Here is a 16,281-nt window from a genome sequence, read left to right on the forward strand (position 1 = left end):
CTATGATTGACAGAAATAAAGAAAGTACTGAAAGTCGTCAACACCAATCTTTTGTTTACAAAGCAATTTAATTTTGTGTTTACGAACAACATAATGACTCTGAATACTTAACTATCGTTAATAACAGCCAGTTTACTTCATTTAACATTGATCTTGAAATTGGTCTACAAGTTCTGAAGTATATCTAGAATAACGTACTGAACGGTTACTTAACAGTTCACTAGTGAAGTTTTAAACGTCTCCCAAATTTGGAAATAGAAGTTTTGCTTTGAGGATAAAGTTGCAGACGAGGACATAACAAATTCGTTTGTCAGTCAAACTGGGTAAATGTCTGGAAAGAACAAATCATAAAACCAAGTATTACAAACTATAACATAGAATGTGCGCGAAATATAGTCTTGGGCAAAATCGAGGTTCCGTGTTTCATTCTGTCTATCAGTGTGGTTATATAACACCTTTCAATCAAGAGTCTATCTGCATTTGCCAAATACGGCTTGAGAAAATGTAGACATTGTGATAGTATTTCAGTGTTAATGATAGTGGTTACAAGCCATGATTGACGAGGATTCTGCACTACTTCAACTACTTTACAGAACCAAATTCACAAAAAACAAAAAGAGCCTAATATATAATAACAAGGCAAGAAAACTAGACAAAGATCATTAAATACCTTAGAAAAAGTAACCATAATCTTTCTGTAAAAGAGTGAAATACAAAAATAATCGTTAACGAGTTACAGGTTGTAATATTAAGTTACAGAAGTAAAATCAATAACAAAAAAAATCAAATATAAAAAATAACGTAAATAAATAAAGGAAACACAAGGGAAAGCTAAGAAATCTCATAACCTGTGAGCCTACAGAAGTATAACGTCGCAAAAAGTGGCCCTTGTTTTAGTCCGATGAGATACGTATTATATTTATAAAGAGAATGATATACTAGTAATGAAAGATGAGATTAAGTATTAAGTACACTATAAAATGAACGTTATATTGGCAACACGTGCTGTGATTGAACGGTCGGTGCAGTGTCACACACGTTTACGTCATTCCAAATTTATTCCATTGTGTTTCAACAGCTTTTGAAATGTGTGCACGCTTTCATCAGACGTTATATACAAAAGCAAGAATGGTATCAAGTATGGCTTAAAGAAATGTACATGTAACTGATTCATCAGTGAGCTACTGACTAAATCGACCCCCTTAACTATGTATTTTCCGTGTTTTTGATCAGTTGAAATTCTTAATGAAAATATGGCATCTCTGCAGCGTAGAAAAACAAAGCAAAACATTTTATTTTTTTCTGTTTAAGTTAAACAACTATTATTTACGTCTCTCCTAAGGGTTATCTTGTTACCTTTATAATGGAAAGAACATCTAACTTGAACTGGTCAATACAAAATAACAAATTCATTTTCTTCTTCCTTTTTTACATGGCAACCCTTCTGAATTTTTCTTAAACATAATATTATCTGGTGATAGTCTGCACGGTCCGATGCCTCATGGTCAGCTTGTAGCTTCAACCTCTCTAGTGGATTTCTTGAGGCTAACTCTCATAAACTCTGGCTTTGTGGCTTCTGATTCCTTCTGTTTTTCCAAATTCTTGAAGAAAGAACAAGAGCATTAGCATAGGATCAAATCTACACAATAATAATCATCTTGTAATCTCTTCAGGTCAGGGGTTTCATTAAAGGCTGGGCACCAGGTAAATTAGCCAGCTGTGAAGATGATTTTGACCCCCTGGTTTGACCATCTAAAGCAAGTTGTTCTTATAAAGAAGTTCAGTTGAAAATGTTTTGCCTGCCTGTGAAAACCAGTTACCCTCCTGATGAGAACCTTAATGAACCCTGTCAGGTACGATTACTGGTAAGTAAGTTACGCACAAAAGCTTGTAAGCTCTATAACTTATAGCTGATCTACTAGAAAAGTATGCTGTCAAGATGATGAAATATTGAGCAACTTTTTTTTTTTTGGTCCTGAGGACTGCGTACAGATGAGGACCCCCCCCCCCCCAAAAAAAGAAAAGACCAGAGGTAAATATTTGTATGTCTGAACCAAACTAGCATGGTCAAATATGATTGTTTTTCCATTACTTTTCTCATATCAATATGAAAAAAGAGCTGAAAAGGTTGCAGGTCTGGACCACACATTTAAACAGTTCATCTGCAATGGACTGTACACAAAGAAAATTTACAGAATCATATTGTTGCATGAATTGAGTGATTCTGGCAAATATTCATACCCTGACACAGGTGGCATGTTCTAAATTCTAAACTAAATTCCTAATTAGCTCTGGAAATTCCAAAATGCTCAAGCCTGCTTGCCTACAGAATTCCAAACCCCCACAAACCCCCTCAGGAATTTCTGCTTTTTCTTCACAACTTATGTGGAAAGCCCTCAAACTTCCAAACATCTTCATTTATATATGGAAATTTGTCCTTTCACAGACATGTTTCTTTTTTAAAACTCGCAGTTCGACAAATGAGCCATGTAAAGACCTGATCAAACAAATTGTTTGACTTTTTTGAAAAGGAAAACAAAACTCAAAAAACATTTATTATTTACCAGAAAAACTACATGACACATGGAAGAAGACACCAAATTTTTAAGCAAGAGGAGAATTCATGAAAAACATCTAAAAACAAGCTTTGATCCACTTCGAAATTCTTCACCAATTCTGGCAGGCATTCCACAATGGAAGCAAGAGACTGGTCCAAGTTTTTGCTTGCAACCCTTTCAAGACATTTTTGAGTCTGATTTCAACTGGGAATAATGGCAATAAGTGGCTGTCACAACTTTGATGACTTACATTTTTACTCAAATTTTCTAATGTTTTAGACCTTAAGCAAGCAACTACTTGAAATGTGCACAATTACATCATAGGTGAAAATTGGAAAATGAGATGCCATGCAAGCATGATGGAACAATTAATACTGTTCTTACTACTACTAATTCCTAGCTCTCCTCTGGGAGAATAGGGCTATTGACTTGTTTCCTCCATTCTACTCTGTTTCTCGCCGCAGTGACAGCTTCTGTCCAGGTTAAGACATTATTACTGATGCTCTCTGTACACTATGTACATGTAACATAGCTACAATAATATTTTTATAGGTTGAGACCCCTCTAGTCTGACCTCTCGTACAAAAGCACCTCCTGTAAGCAACAACCAGCAGCAAGCTTGAAATGTGAGGTGATTTCCTACACAGCCAGGTTGTTCAAAGCCCAATTCAGCTAATTGAGGATAAGCAAGAATTTTGATTTCAGTTTTGTAACTTTTCGGAGAGGTTTCAATTTCTGTTTATATTGTTTGTAAAAAATTAATGCTTTTAATCCTGGGTTAGCATTAACAGAGTAACAGTAGCACTAAATGATTCTCACCTCTTGTTTCTGAGAAATACTGCGAAACCTGGATTCTAGTTCACTGTCGCAGTTTTTTTCTTTTTCTGCTTTGACAGACTTCTTCTGTTCAAATTTTTCCCACGTTTTAACAAGTTCTGGTCTGCCCAGCTGAATACCTCTGAAAGAAGCGACATGATCAATTTACATTTATTCTATATGTTCTGGTCAGTGTTTCACTTGGCCATACTCAAGTCACAGTATTTTGAGATATACCGGCTGCATACAAAATTACCTTTTAAATAGTAGTTTACTAAGATAGAAAAACACCAAAGAGATAAGAATAAACTGTAAGGGAACAAGGACGGTTAAGCTAAGGATGGGAAGATCAACACAGATTACAAATCACGAACTTGAAAAATTTAGGCTTCACTTTTCAGGATGCACAAATTGTGTTAAAATGATTACCTTTGCTGGGTAAATTTAAGATCTTTTCGTAATTCATCTTGTTCCTTGGAGGCAGAGAGAGGAGCTGTCATTCTCTTCAGCTCTGGGGTTGTTGGTGGAGTTTGTTTTCCAACATCAAGGTAATCTTCTTTAGGATATTTTGGATGATTCCTTCCTAAAAAAATTACATAATTATAGTCTTAGGGAAGAAACATGTTTATGGAATACAAAACATTCTCAATGATCAGTGCAATTTCTGCTTACATGAGAATGTAGGATTCTAACAAAAATTTGAAGTAGGCTGAGATTGCTATTTGCAGAAGGCAACAATGAGTTTTGAGAACCTCTGGACATTTGCAAGTATATGTACTCGGAAATGGGCATATCATATCTGAACCGCATATTTTGACCCAATGAATTTGAAGCAGAGATGATATAACTGACTTCCTTTTTCTTAAGGTTATCAAATACCTTTAGAGCACCTTTAAAGGTGTCTCGTCTCGTGTCCATTTTGAAGGCTGCTTTCTCAACTGAATGTAATATCGAACATTATGATCATCAGAGCTCCTATTGTTACAGTTTTTGAGTCAAAGTATACATCAGTTCTTATTCACTAAAAAATTGTATCAAATTCAGATGTACATGTTCAAAAAGAAATAAGCACCCTCCCTTGATCTAACAAAAGTAAATTTATTTAGCACCCTGGGTGCTAAATCAAATCATTAGCTAACTGTTAGTTAATTTATACTTTGATCTGAGAATAACTTTTTAATTAATCAACAAGTGACTACCCTGTAGGAAGGACAGAGCTACCCTTCCCTTTCTACTCGGTGAGAGATGAGAAGGAACCTCCACAACCAGGGATGAATAAATCAATTAAAAGACATTCAAAATACTGATTTTGACAAGTTTTAACTGGTTTATAACTTATGGATTCAAAATGCTGTCTGTTTGGGAGACTGCTGACAATATCTACTGCCCTGTCATTGGCTACAAAATTACAAATGGCATGGCAACACTGCACTGATGTGGGTTTGTCATGTATGCATCAAAATGCAACATTTTGTCTGATGAATAATAATTAGCAATCTTTGATCTTTCGCTGTTTGCACAATTCCAAAAACTATTGCTGTACATTAATTCACCTTAACAAGTAATTCACTGTTGAAGGAGTATGATTTGAGGGTTGATAGGCCAGGTATTAAGCTTAAGTTTTTCATAACAAAAATTGTTTATCTGTAGCTAGCTTGCAGTTTGCATTGAGCACACACTCGATAGCATGGTCTTGAATTTTGGTTTGAATTGTCCATTTCTTTGTCGCTCAGTACTTCACAGAACTCTACAAAGTTTCTGTAGTTACTCAAGGCTGGAAAAGTGATGATTCAAGTAATTCCCCACAAATGAAACAAAAAAAATTACAAATTTGGAGTAACATTTTGCATGACATGCTGGCAGGATGGGAAATCAAATTGTTGCGAGCAGAAGTTCCCTCTTGTCTCTAAGCTCGCAGAGAGGGGTTTCTCTGTCTCCCAGGGTAACAAGTGACATAAGACCACCAAGTAACATGTAGAAGCATGCTTTGTTACCTGGATGGGGATTTTGTTGAATTTTTGCAGTGAGCTCACATAATGCATCCATTTTTATTTTCTCTGGTTTTGAAGTCACATCCATTTGGTTTAAGGTTAGTGGATCAACTATTGCTACACACTGCAAAACAAAACAAGAAAACTGTTTATAAAATTAATTAGAAAACAGTCCTAAGAAAATATGTGTGCTGATTGGTTAAAAATCGTGTTTCTATAACTTGATAGAAACACAGAACTAGCATGAGCTGTTGGCGCAATGGGAGCGCAAGCAGAGAGAATTTATATTTTGATAATCAAGGTTAACAAGTTGTTTTCCTTTTTTTCATCGTGGTGTTTTCTAAAAGAAAGAGAAAACACGTTCTCTGTGTTTCTATTGAGTTATGGTAACACTTGTGAACTCGAAAAAGCTGTGGAAACACTCGCCTGCAGCTCATGTTCCCACAGCATTTCTTGTTCTCCCAAACTTCCACTCGTGTTTCTCTCACTCGATAGAAACACAGTACATGTTTTCTATTTCTTAAATAATAAATGTGATGCACAATGAAGTTTTACCTAACAGGATCCATATTACAAATGTCTAACAATTTAGAGTATGTCTACATAATAAAACCTTGTCTCATGGTTTATACTTGAGTATACAAATTTTCATGACTGCCCACAGCTTTCCGAGGTTTTATTCCAAAGGTAGCGAATCAAGCTCTGACATGCTGTCCAATTTTGACATATTTGAAGAAGTCAGCAATCAGGAAATTCTGCTCTGTAAAACAGAGTAGTCAAAACATTTACAAGTAGGTGGCCTTATATGTTGGAGCAGGAAAGATCATAAAGTTGATGATAATTTTTGCTGGTAGCTGGCTACACTACCACCCTCTGTGCAAGGTGGTGTTTCTAATTAACTACAACTAATTCATTAAATGATACTGGCAGCAAAAAATGCACAAATTGTGAACTACAACCAAAAACATTTTGTTTCATAACAAACTATGTCAGAAGAATTAGCAACATGTATCATTTGAGCGTCTAAAGCTACATGTACATGTGGTAACTTCTAATTAACGTTGTTTGCAAATTTGAAACATCAGGCTTAAAAGGATCTTAAATTATTGTAATGAAGCAACACTACAGGGTTTGACATCTGTTCAGCTCTGTCACTACAGCAGGACCAATAAGTTTTAAAATCTACTAGCCGACTCCATACTTGAGCATCATTTACTTAGACATCAGAGACAAAATATCACATGGTACATGACTGGTGCCAAAAAAAACTGAACAGTTTCAAAATCAAGAACATTATGGTCTTCATATGCTAACACATCCAACATTTGGTTTATCACCTTTAAGCTCCTTTTTAACCAAAAATACCAAGGAATATAAAGTCAACAGCCAAAATTTGGAATACTAAATGCGCAACTCTATTAAACCCAGCATCCTTTTAACTGGCCTAAGTATGAGCTACTGTGCAAGTCGAGATGCCTCACCCTGCTTTTAATATGACCACCAAAAGCCCTCCAAGATTTGACTGAACGTTCAATTAAGACAAAAGGAAATGGAGGTAATAATAATAAGGATGAGGTTGTAATTTGAATAGGCCGGTAGTAAGATGATCTGAGTTTCGACCATACTAATCGGAACAATCACTTTCAGGAGATTAAGAAGTGACCTATGTTTAATTTAGATTGAAGACACAGGAAGCAAGTTAAGGTCAAACCCAAAGGATTTAGGCTGTTTTGGACTCAAGAAATAGCCTGGATAATGAAGAGCATAACTAAAAAAAGGAATCAATAAAAATTACATCAGCTACACATATGAATAAGGACTAGCTAAGACTGATCTGATAAATTGACAAGTCAGGAAAGTCCAGATTCATATAATTTATGTCCAATCACATATATTTGGAAATGACAAGTTATGTTCGACTCAGTGGGAAATATACTATACCATTAATTGAATGGCTGTGACTGCGACAATATAGCACAGTCATGGAGTGAACAACAGATCAGGCCTTAAACAATACTGTTACTTTGCAGTAACACCTGAAAGTAAGATTTAGTCAGAGTACACTTTCACATCACTTTTCAGACCTTCAGCCTCTAAGTGCCTCATTAAAAATTGTATATAATTCCATCAAGATTCTTCACATAGCTCAAATTATCTAATTTCCCTATATTACAACTATAAAAACAATGTTTACCTCTCTCTACGTTAACGTTCATCAGTGAGTATTTTTAAATTATGCAAAACGACCCTTTAAATCTCAGGAGTGAGAAAGATTCAAATTACACACCCTTGTGGCTAACGAATGGTTTCTGTTAGCTACAGCTGGAGAAACAGACAGCTGGTAGGGTATTACAGAAACCATGTTGGGATCTCTGTGTGACGAATCGTATCTAATTAGCAACGTCTTGGTAGATAAACATGGTGAATCTCTTTCGTTAAACACAATCAAAACAAGACGACAAAATGGCGTTTAGCGCCTCAATTTACAAATCTTAACATGTACAAGAATGTACATAGTTGTCCTATCGCCGTATTTTGGGTGTGAACTAGTTGGAACATATGACAGGCTTGAGCTAAGCTCAAATACTCGAACATCCATGTTATTGTTTTCACAGGACACAGGTCACATCATTGTACTTATCTGAAAAATTTGAATTTCAAAACCGCGACCACAGAAATTAAGCTTAAAACAACAAATGGTACATTAATACAACAAAGAAACTATCGGCAATATTATAAATAGAAGCTTAAAAAGGTGCGCATTGAAAGATATTTCTTCACGATATTTCACTTCAGTCGACACGAAAGCAAAATTCCCGCGCTGTAAATTTCGAAACTACGACAGTTTCTTTCGTAAAAAGACAGTTCGTTAAATTATTATTAAAGCACACACAATTTCAAACGGAAGAGCTTACCAAAGAAATCTCGCTGGGTCAGATGGTGTGGTGAAATGTGATAAGAACTATAAAAGTTAAAATTTCCAGAGCAAAAACAAAGCTTCTGTAATATCCTCCCAGACGAATATGACGCGACGACACCCACTGTCAGATACGTGTTCTTTTCACTTTGATTATGTTGACATTTCTCGCGAAGCTAAAGCATAAGATTAACTGAGCATTTTGTGCAAATGAAACCCATTAGTTTGATTCGAAATTACACTTTTGAGCGGCTACTGCAAACCTTAAACCCTCATTTCGACGCTCATTTCCTTGTATGAAGGAAAGTAGGCCATCAGAGGCCATCATACGCACCTGTAAACAAACTTGTTGACGTCCTTCCAACAGAACTTTTAACTTCACTTAACAACAAATCAACGCAACTGCTGCTGCCCTACTGACCACTGCAATATGGAATGAGTCCTTGCTGAAGCGGAATCACACTGGTGAATTTCCTTTACGAACGACTGGCGTTGCCAAAACCGGCGATTGAGCAACACAACCTGAAATGTGCATACTTTGAAAGAAGTCCCGCGAGAAGCACTGGGAGTGATTCCTAATTTGGTAACGCGTCATATATTTATTGTTTTGCAAATTTGCGACACGTGCGTATTGATTCAGGCAGAAAAACACAAAAATAGGCAAGTCATCAGAAACCAAAACAAAGAGACACCGCGAAAAACCCCGGGTAAAACCCACCTGGGAAACGGAGCGTGTCACCACTGCTACGCTTGACTAAGAAAAATAAGAGGATGATTGCCGGTATTCCCTATCTAAAAGATAGATCAAGTGCGGTATCTACTGCGATTACAAATATTCAATTTACAAGGCTTAAATCTTAGAGTATTCAAATGTTTTAGCCTCCTCAGAACCACTCGTTTAGCTTCATGTCAGATCTAGAGGCAGATAATAAAAAGCTGAAAGTAATGGCATCGTGTATTAAAAATGCAGCAGAGATACCTGTTTCGTCACAATTTTTAAATGCACTGCGGACCTATTGCGGAGTAATCGTTTCTCAAACACGAACATTTCAATATACTTTTTTTGTCTTTTGAGGTTCAGATTCACCGGTTGTCCAATACAACTCTTGGAAGATCAGCACAATACTCAGCTCTTTCCGCCGACGTAGTATCTGAAATTATTATTGATTGTAGTACACAGTCGAAGAACACTCAATTGCGAAGATCACTAGCAGTTCAAATTTCCTCGGACTCTCAATGCTGTAATCAACGAAAAACAAACAATCGTAGTAGCCTTTAAAAGAAATTACAGACTACCCATGATGTCAAGTTCTGTGGTAAGAATTCACTTGGTTATAAATGCGATTGTTGCATCCTATATGTCTCCACATACAAACACGTACACAATGATTGTGCAAATATCGAGATCCCTTCCACAATTATTGCTCAATATGAAACAAGGCTGGACAACAAACGCCAGCGTAAAGACAATACCTGCACCTTATGGTTCGACGAACTTGTGAGAACCTCTCGACTCACAGCTGCATGTAATAACCCTTGTTATAGTCGGACAAATTACGCACTCTATTTCTTCACCCCCACTGCTTGCTAACAACTCAACCGCCCAGACTTCCATGACAAACCTTATCTTTTACCATCATCGATTACGACAATCTTGCAATAATATTTCTATTCAGATGACAAAATATTACGATTATTTTTTCTCACATGATACTGGACTGGTAAATTTAATTTTACCGACCAGGCAATCAGTGGGACTGGCCTGGCGTTCTTGATCTCGGGTTTACCTGTCATAGCCAATATAAGAAACACTAATCGAAATTTTAACGAGGAAACGTAAATGAACGAAGACCAAATGCTTCTGCTGATAATTATGAAGACATATAAATGAGGTTTAAAAGGACAACGGCGGTCGAAAATTTAGCGAACTGATGTAGGCGGAAGAAAATTCATGATGTCGTGAGCTTCCCTTTATTCATGTTCTTTAGATCTTTGTGGGCAATCTCGTTTCTCGCCGTAGAAGACTCGGGTCGTTTGTTCAGAGCGACTGTGTAACCGCGATTGTAGCTCTGTGGTGTTTTTAGAGTCAACAGTATGATTGTAAGCAGCCAAGGAAATAAACTAAGAAAACCCCCTCGAATTGGGAAACGAAATCCAACAAGAGGAAAATACTTCTAAATTCTAGTGTGGTTTCCTCCGCTGTTTCCTCGTGTTTGGTCATGTTTGTGCTACTGAGAAGACTAAAACAACAAAAGGCTTATCTTTAATTTATACTTCAAATAAACCGGATTCCGTAAGAAGAGAAGCGCTAACATTTCAAGAAGATGTGTAGATATAGACAAAATAAGAAAACAAAAAGTTATCTATTTTACCTCAACGAATGATGAAGGGATATATCCGATTTCGTTACTTGACAAACTCTGAGCTGCCCACCAACCTCCTTCAGCCTTGTAAGTGATTAAGAATTTATCTCCTTTACTAAAACTAAGCAAACTCTCTCCGCAATCATCGCAGTAGTCGTATTTTGCTTCGAAAATTTCCATGCTGCAGCCGATTCTTTCCTTTACCTCGAAATCGTGACTGCATAGAAATGTTTTGTTTTTGTAGCGTCGGCGATGCATGAAATCGACACCAGTTTGTCGCGCGATGTCACTGTGCGCCCAAGCACTTAGTGACGTCATTGATTGGAGCCAATCATTATCTGTTTACTTTGGCGGAAATTTCTAAGTACATTAATTTAACACGAAACAGTCCAGTCGTTTTTCTTGACATCGAAAGAATGATCCGATGACAATTTTGTAGAACAAAATTACAGTTTACATCATTGTCACATGCTTTTTGCGAGAGAAATTAAGAGCCAGTTAGGGGTTCGTGCTACCAGGAGTCATGCACGGGGCATGGGGATTTAATTCTATCTCAATTTTGAACATTAGCTTCTTAACATTTTTTTAAAGAAAAAAACGTATACTCTGAAGAATAGCAGTTCAGGTTTCGATCTAGTCATTTTAGCTTTATAAATGTCGCAAGAACACCTGATCACAGCAATTTTAAAATGACCGTCCCACAGATATTGGTACTGCGGTCTCAAGCATTAAGCAACTATTGTTTTAGGCGAATCTTTGTTTACAACATCAATTCTAGATATCAAAAGGGTATAGCACGATTTATTCTTACGTCATTTACCTGTCTCATTGAATTTTAGGGCGATCAGTATTGAATACTCTTCGTGTGACATGTATGTATGAGCTCAATAACGCTTTTACAACCCAGAAAGTTTCCCATTATTTGGATTCAATTTCTTCTTGAATGTTACATCCAAAGATTCCCAAATTTCAGTAGTTTCCGCGGCTCATAGGCTCTCCAAACATGTCTGGAGTCAATTCGTATCCAGCTTGATGCCTTCTCCACGCGAATTCATGACGTATGTTAATCAATGAGATAAAATATTGACACAATGACGCCAACAACCTTCACTCCATTGTCTAGTTGTAAAATGGAGATAAATACAACTATCCGCTCTGAAATCCAGCTATAAGCCCCATATTATGCTTTGTATGGGAGTCGGGTTAAACTTAAGTGCTCTTCTAATCCTGTGCACTCCCTGGTGCTATTCCATACCAAAAATATACTAAAAGGAGGAAACAGCTGTTGGTCGCTGTTGTAGGGCTACTAGTCTGTGAACAGGTTCACCAGACGAGGATGGGGCGAAGAGAAAGCGGGCAAAGAGACAATTTTGTAGAACTTTTCGGCCCTTCCAGCCGCGGTCAGACCCTTCCAGCTAGGCTGTTCACAGCCCTATATTTTCTCGTATTGTTATTCCATCGGAGAAGGCGCAGATAGACTTGCTTCGCTCGCAAACCACACCCCCCGAACTCTCGCGTGCTTCGCGCTCGCTTCGCTCGCTTTTTCTTTCGCGTGCGTAAATAGAGGCTGTGAACAGCCCACCTTCCAGCCGGAGCCTGCTCACTGGCAATATGGCTGCCCAACCGAACAGCACTTTATTACTTTACTGTTAATTGGCTGTGCGCATGCGTAACAGGTTCTGGCGCGATTCGTTTTGCTGGAGGAAGAGCATGAGCACGAAAGTTTGCATGGTTCGTAATGGACTATTCGTAATACTCATCGGCTTCGTTAAAAGTAGAATTTTTATAACTGAAAGTTTGCAAAGTAGATTACAGAATGCGAAGCAAAGCAAAAATGATCGAGCAGCAGAAAGCGAGGGCGCGGAACGAAGAAAGAGGAAGAGACTACGCATTGACTACGGAGGCATTTTTGATCTCTCGATTTGCAACCTTTGACACCTACTTCATTGATAGTTCTGCTCATGCAGTTTGAAAACAAAGAAACCTCCTTAGCCGGTTTTTCCCGCCCCGTCTCTCTCTCTCTCTCTCTCTCTCTCTCTCTCTCTCTCTCTCTCTCTCTCTCTCTCTCTCTCTCTCTCTCTCTCTCTCTCTCTCTCTAATTTGCATAATTTTTTAAACTTTTCTAGTCGCGCGGAGGATTTCAAGAGCAAATTAAAAACCGACTGCTCGTAGTCTACAGTTTTACAGTCGAACTTCCGGTTGCGACCACCTCTCCTCAGCAACCAGTTTTCCAAAATACCAAAATTTTCCAAGTCAAATCACTATATTTGGAACCTCTTGTAAGCGACCACCGCTCGTAAGCGACCTCGACCACTTTTAGAGCTAAAAGTTTGAAAATTTCCTTATTTTTTAACCTCCCGTGAGGGATCACTTGACAGATAATAGAGCGAAAAATGGATAATAAGGTGTTGTAAGTACAAGAAACGGAAATTTCTCAATGGGAAGAACCGGATTTTTTTTCTTGAAATTGACTTTAAAAGGAATAAAACATTGCAGTCTCGGCAGTTACCATATTCTAATGAGGAAAAATTTTGACCCATTAAGGTCTAAGCTCTCGTAAGCGACCACCTAGGCTTGACATTTTTTAGGTGGTCGCTCACGGGAGGTTCGAGTGTATCTTTTTGGCGGCTGAAAAGATAAAAAACGAAAGCTGATCAAAGAACTGCCTCGTTCATTCGGGGATGGGTGTACTCCCTTACGGATGAACTATGTATGTAGGACGGTGCTTCAATCTGGAGTCAAACGTCTGAAATAGGATATCAATTTGACAATATTTCTCTGAAATGACTGAAACAGGGTATGGTTTTCGTACGGATTCTGGCCGATGAAATTGGTTATGATGTTTAGGCCAAACCAGGAGTCATAACTAATTTTTTACGGAGAAAATCGGGGAATTTTAACTCCTTCTCAACTTTACCGTTTATGCAAATAGAAGCCATTCCATACATTAGAGTCGTGTACACATTTTAGAGGTCTGAAAAATATTCAGGGTATCCATCCTCAGCTCTTAAATCTTTAGTTTGGCCATGGTCTCGAAAAGGGTTTCTGAGAACAGCACCGAACAACCCTACCAAAGAAGTAAAGAAAGAAAGTGGGAAAGAGAGGGAAAACAGGAGAATTTGAGGGATAACAATAGACTTTTAAACTTGAAAAAACATTTACTAAAGTACAAATTCTAGACGTCTATTTTTCGAATAAAATATGTTGGTATGACACACAATAGGAGCCTAAGATCCCTCTCCTAAACTCCCAAGAAAACTGATCACCTGTTTGAGATTAAGTGCGAGGGTTCGAAAATAAAAGGGTTGGTTTTTCCTTTCTAAAAAGAAAGTAATGCAATACATTATATCATTAAACTGGCCTATTTTTACCTCCTGCCTACGCAAACGTAAATTACTCTTGATTATAGATAGATACTTCATTGAACGGTTACTGAGGAATCGCAAAGTTTTACTACTGAAATACAACTGTAACAAGCAAACTAATTTCACTGGGCAGTCTTTTGCGCAATACGACAGCACCAACTGTGATTGCTTTTGTTTCAATACCACATTAACAGCAGGATTAACAGTAAATTCAACGACAGCACCTATAATTTATTCTTAGAACCTTTAGTAGGGTTGAATAAAGTCAAAAGAAAACCCAAACTGCTTGAGATAGCGGGAGTTCCAGATAACCTTGCACGAGTTACCGGGGGGTTATTTTGCCGGTAGATGAGTAAAAAGTACAACCACGCGAAAGGCGTTTTTTTTTGGAGACAACGGGAGATTCTAGATAAGCGAGGTTGAGATAGTGAGGTCCTACAAGCTGTTATCCACTTTACCTAAATGATCAAACTAGGAAAAATGAATTGAAAGGCCGAGTCGAACAGTCGCACCGAAAGCAGTTAAGGGAAAAGCCTATAAATTACACTTGTACCTTTATTTTATGCCCACAGGCAAAATCATTGTTCTTAATGAGTTAATGAATTTTCAAGCAAAAAACTGACAGTATCAAGAAATTTTCACTCCAGTTTAGGGTTGCTTTGTTTTGCTCTGTTGTACGTTTTGGACCTGAAAAGTTATCGTACCATAACACACTTGATAAACCTTGTATCGTCAAGTTTGTTAGCAGTTGCTCTGTAAATGTTCAAGATTGACGGACGCTGTTAGAAGGCTCTGCTGGTGGTGTAAAAATGGACGGTGTCCATGTCGTTAGTATTGCCGCTTTATGCTCTTTTGTCTTTCACAGGCAGGTTCGTAGGCGAATGTCAGAAATTTGCGACAAGACTAATATATCACACTGTAAATATTGTCGCCGGTGTTCAGGACATGTTGCCATAATCATCCCTTTAAATGGATCGGTCCCTTGAGATTACAACAGTATAAAGTGCTTTCGCCAAAAACCGATATCAAAGAAACGCTTTTATCCTGGCAGGGGCCTTTGTTAATGATTCGTTCTTTCCCGTGTTGAGGTGATGTATAGGCAGAAAGTACTTCGTTTCATTTTGCCGCCCGCAATAATATAAAATGAAACAGAGATAGCAAAGGCTAGGCAGTTTGTAAAAAGTTCTGCATCTGCTGTCCACAATTGCCTTTGAGCTGGAGGATGAAGGCCCAAGCTGTTGTAGTTTTTGCCGCTCTTCTTCTTCTCACAACTTTAATCGCTGAAAGTAATTGCTGGAGTACACCTTTTCCAGAGGGGAAAAGAAAGTTGGAGGTAAAGATTTGGAACAACTTCTTATAAAATCGTATTCGTTTGAAAATATGATTTGCGGCCTTTTTCTCTGAGCCGACTAGTTTAGCTTTCACTGGCAGAAATCAGCTGAAATCAATCCGCTGAACAAAGCTAACTGATCAATAACTCAATAATCAGATAATAGGAAAAGAAAGTCAACCAAGAAAAAATGAGAAAGGGTCTTTGCATAGAAACACCAGGTTCGTTTTCTCCACAATAAGTCAACATGTAATTAATTTATAATCCGATAAAAAGTTGATTTCTTCTTTGAATTTCTTCGTTTACAGTTTGAGAGAGCCGCAAGTAGCGTTTGTGAAATGGCTAGACGTATTGGATGCGGGGGGATGGAGGGGAGAGTCTTTGAAGAAAAGAAATAGTGATGTATACGTGAAAGAGTGACTGCGCTAATACTACACGAAGATCATTCAGTCAAAATAGGACAGGAACCTTACTATGTTATGGAGGATTACCGTGATTAAGAAATTAAAGGATTAAACCTGTGGTTGTTTTGTGTTTTATATAAATTGTGGCGGCGTACAACGTCAGTCTGGAGGGTGATTAAGGGTCTTTTGATATCGTGAACAGCCTTATTTTTGCCCGTGAAAAGTGAAACGGCTACAGTTGTCAATGTTTTCTAGTAAATTATGATTTCGTTAGTAGCCGCGAACCATGATTTTCAGAATCGTTCAGGCTGTGAAAAAAAGAAATGTTTAAGTCGTAGGGATCCCTTTTTTGACCAAGTTGTCTAATTTTTTAGACACCTGTCATGACGTAAAATTCTTGTATAGTCGTGAAAGGCAATTCGTTCGATCCTCCTGCACTAGCGTTCATCGGAACACGGTTTTCTTCTTGCTTATTGTGGACTGAAAAGGCGGGGAAAGTGGCGAGGATGTCGAACAAAGGTCTTCTTTGGACCATTG

At 37.8% G+C, this 16,281-nt stretch overlaps 1 protein-coding gene and 1 long non-coding RNA gene across 2 annotated transcripts; one reads left to right on the top strand and one right to left on the bottom strand.

Annotated features, from left to right (window-relative positions):
- Nucleotides 1-49: 49 nt before the first annotated feature.
- LOC110047612 (uncharacterized) lies at nucleotides 50-10,927 on the bottom strand. The gene is made up of 5 exons (XM_020753360.2): nucleotides 10,655-10,927; nucleotides 5,369-5,489; nucleotides 3,804-3,957; nucleotides 3,378-3,516; nucleotides 50-1,601 (listed from the first exon to the last, which is right to left on the bottom strand). The coding sequence occupies exons 1-5, from the start codon at nucleotides 10,901-10,903 to the stop codon at nucleotides 1,506-1,508; spliced, it is 759 nt and encodes a 252-aa protein (XP_020609019.2). The 5' UTR covers nucleotides 10,904-10,927; the 3' UTR covers nucleotides 50-1,505.
- Nucleotides 10,928-15,153: 4,226 nt separating this feature from the next.
- LOC110047677 (uncharacterized) lies at nucleotides 15,154-15,863 on the top strand. The gene is made up of 2 exons (XR_002296525.2): nucleotides 15,154-15,343; nucleotides 15,649-15,863. It is a non-coding gene; the product is annotated as an uncharacterized LOC110047677 (long non-coding RNA).
- The last annotated feature ends 418 nt before the right edge of the window (nucleotides 15,864-16,281 follow it).

This window comes from Orbicella faveolata, unplaced genomic scaffold, assembly GCF_042242905.1.
Source record: "Orbicella faveolata isolate gen_17 unplaced genomic scaffold, um_ofav_v1 contig_35, whole genome shotgun sequence".
NCBI classification, from domain to species: Eukaryota; Metazoa; Cnidaria; class Anthozoa; order Scleractinia; family Merulinidae; genus Orbicella; species Orbicella faveolata.

Coding starts and splice junctions, on each gene's coding strand:
- LOC110047612 (XM_020753360.2), bottom strand. CDS start 10,903: ATGCATCGCCGACGCTACAAAAACAAAACATTTCTATGCAGTCACGAT. Junction 5,490..10,654: donor TCCCTTCATCATTCGTTGAG/GTAAAATAGATA, acceptor TTTGTTTTGCAG/TGTGTAGCAATAGTTGATCC. Junction 3,517..3,803: donor CTTAAATTTACCCAGCAAAG/GTAATCATTTTA, acceptor CGCTTCTTTCAG/AGGTATTCAGCTGGGCAGAC.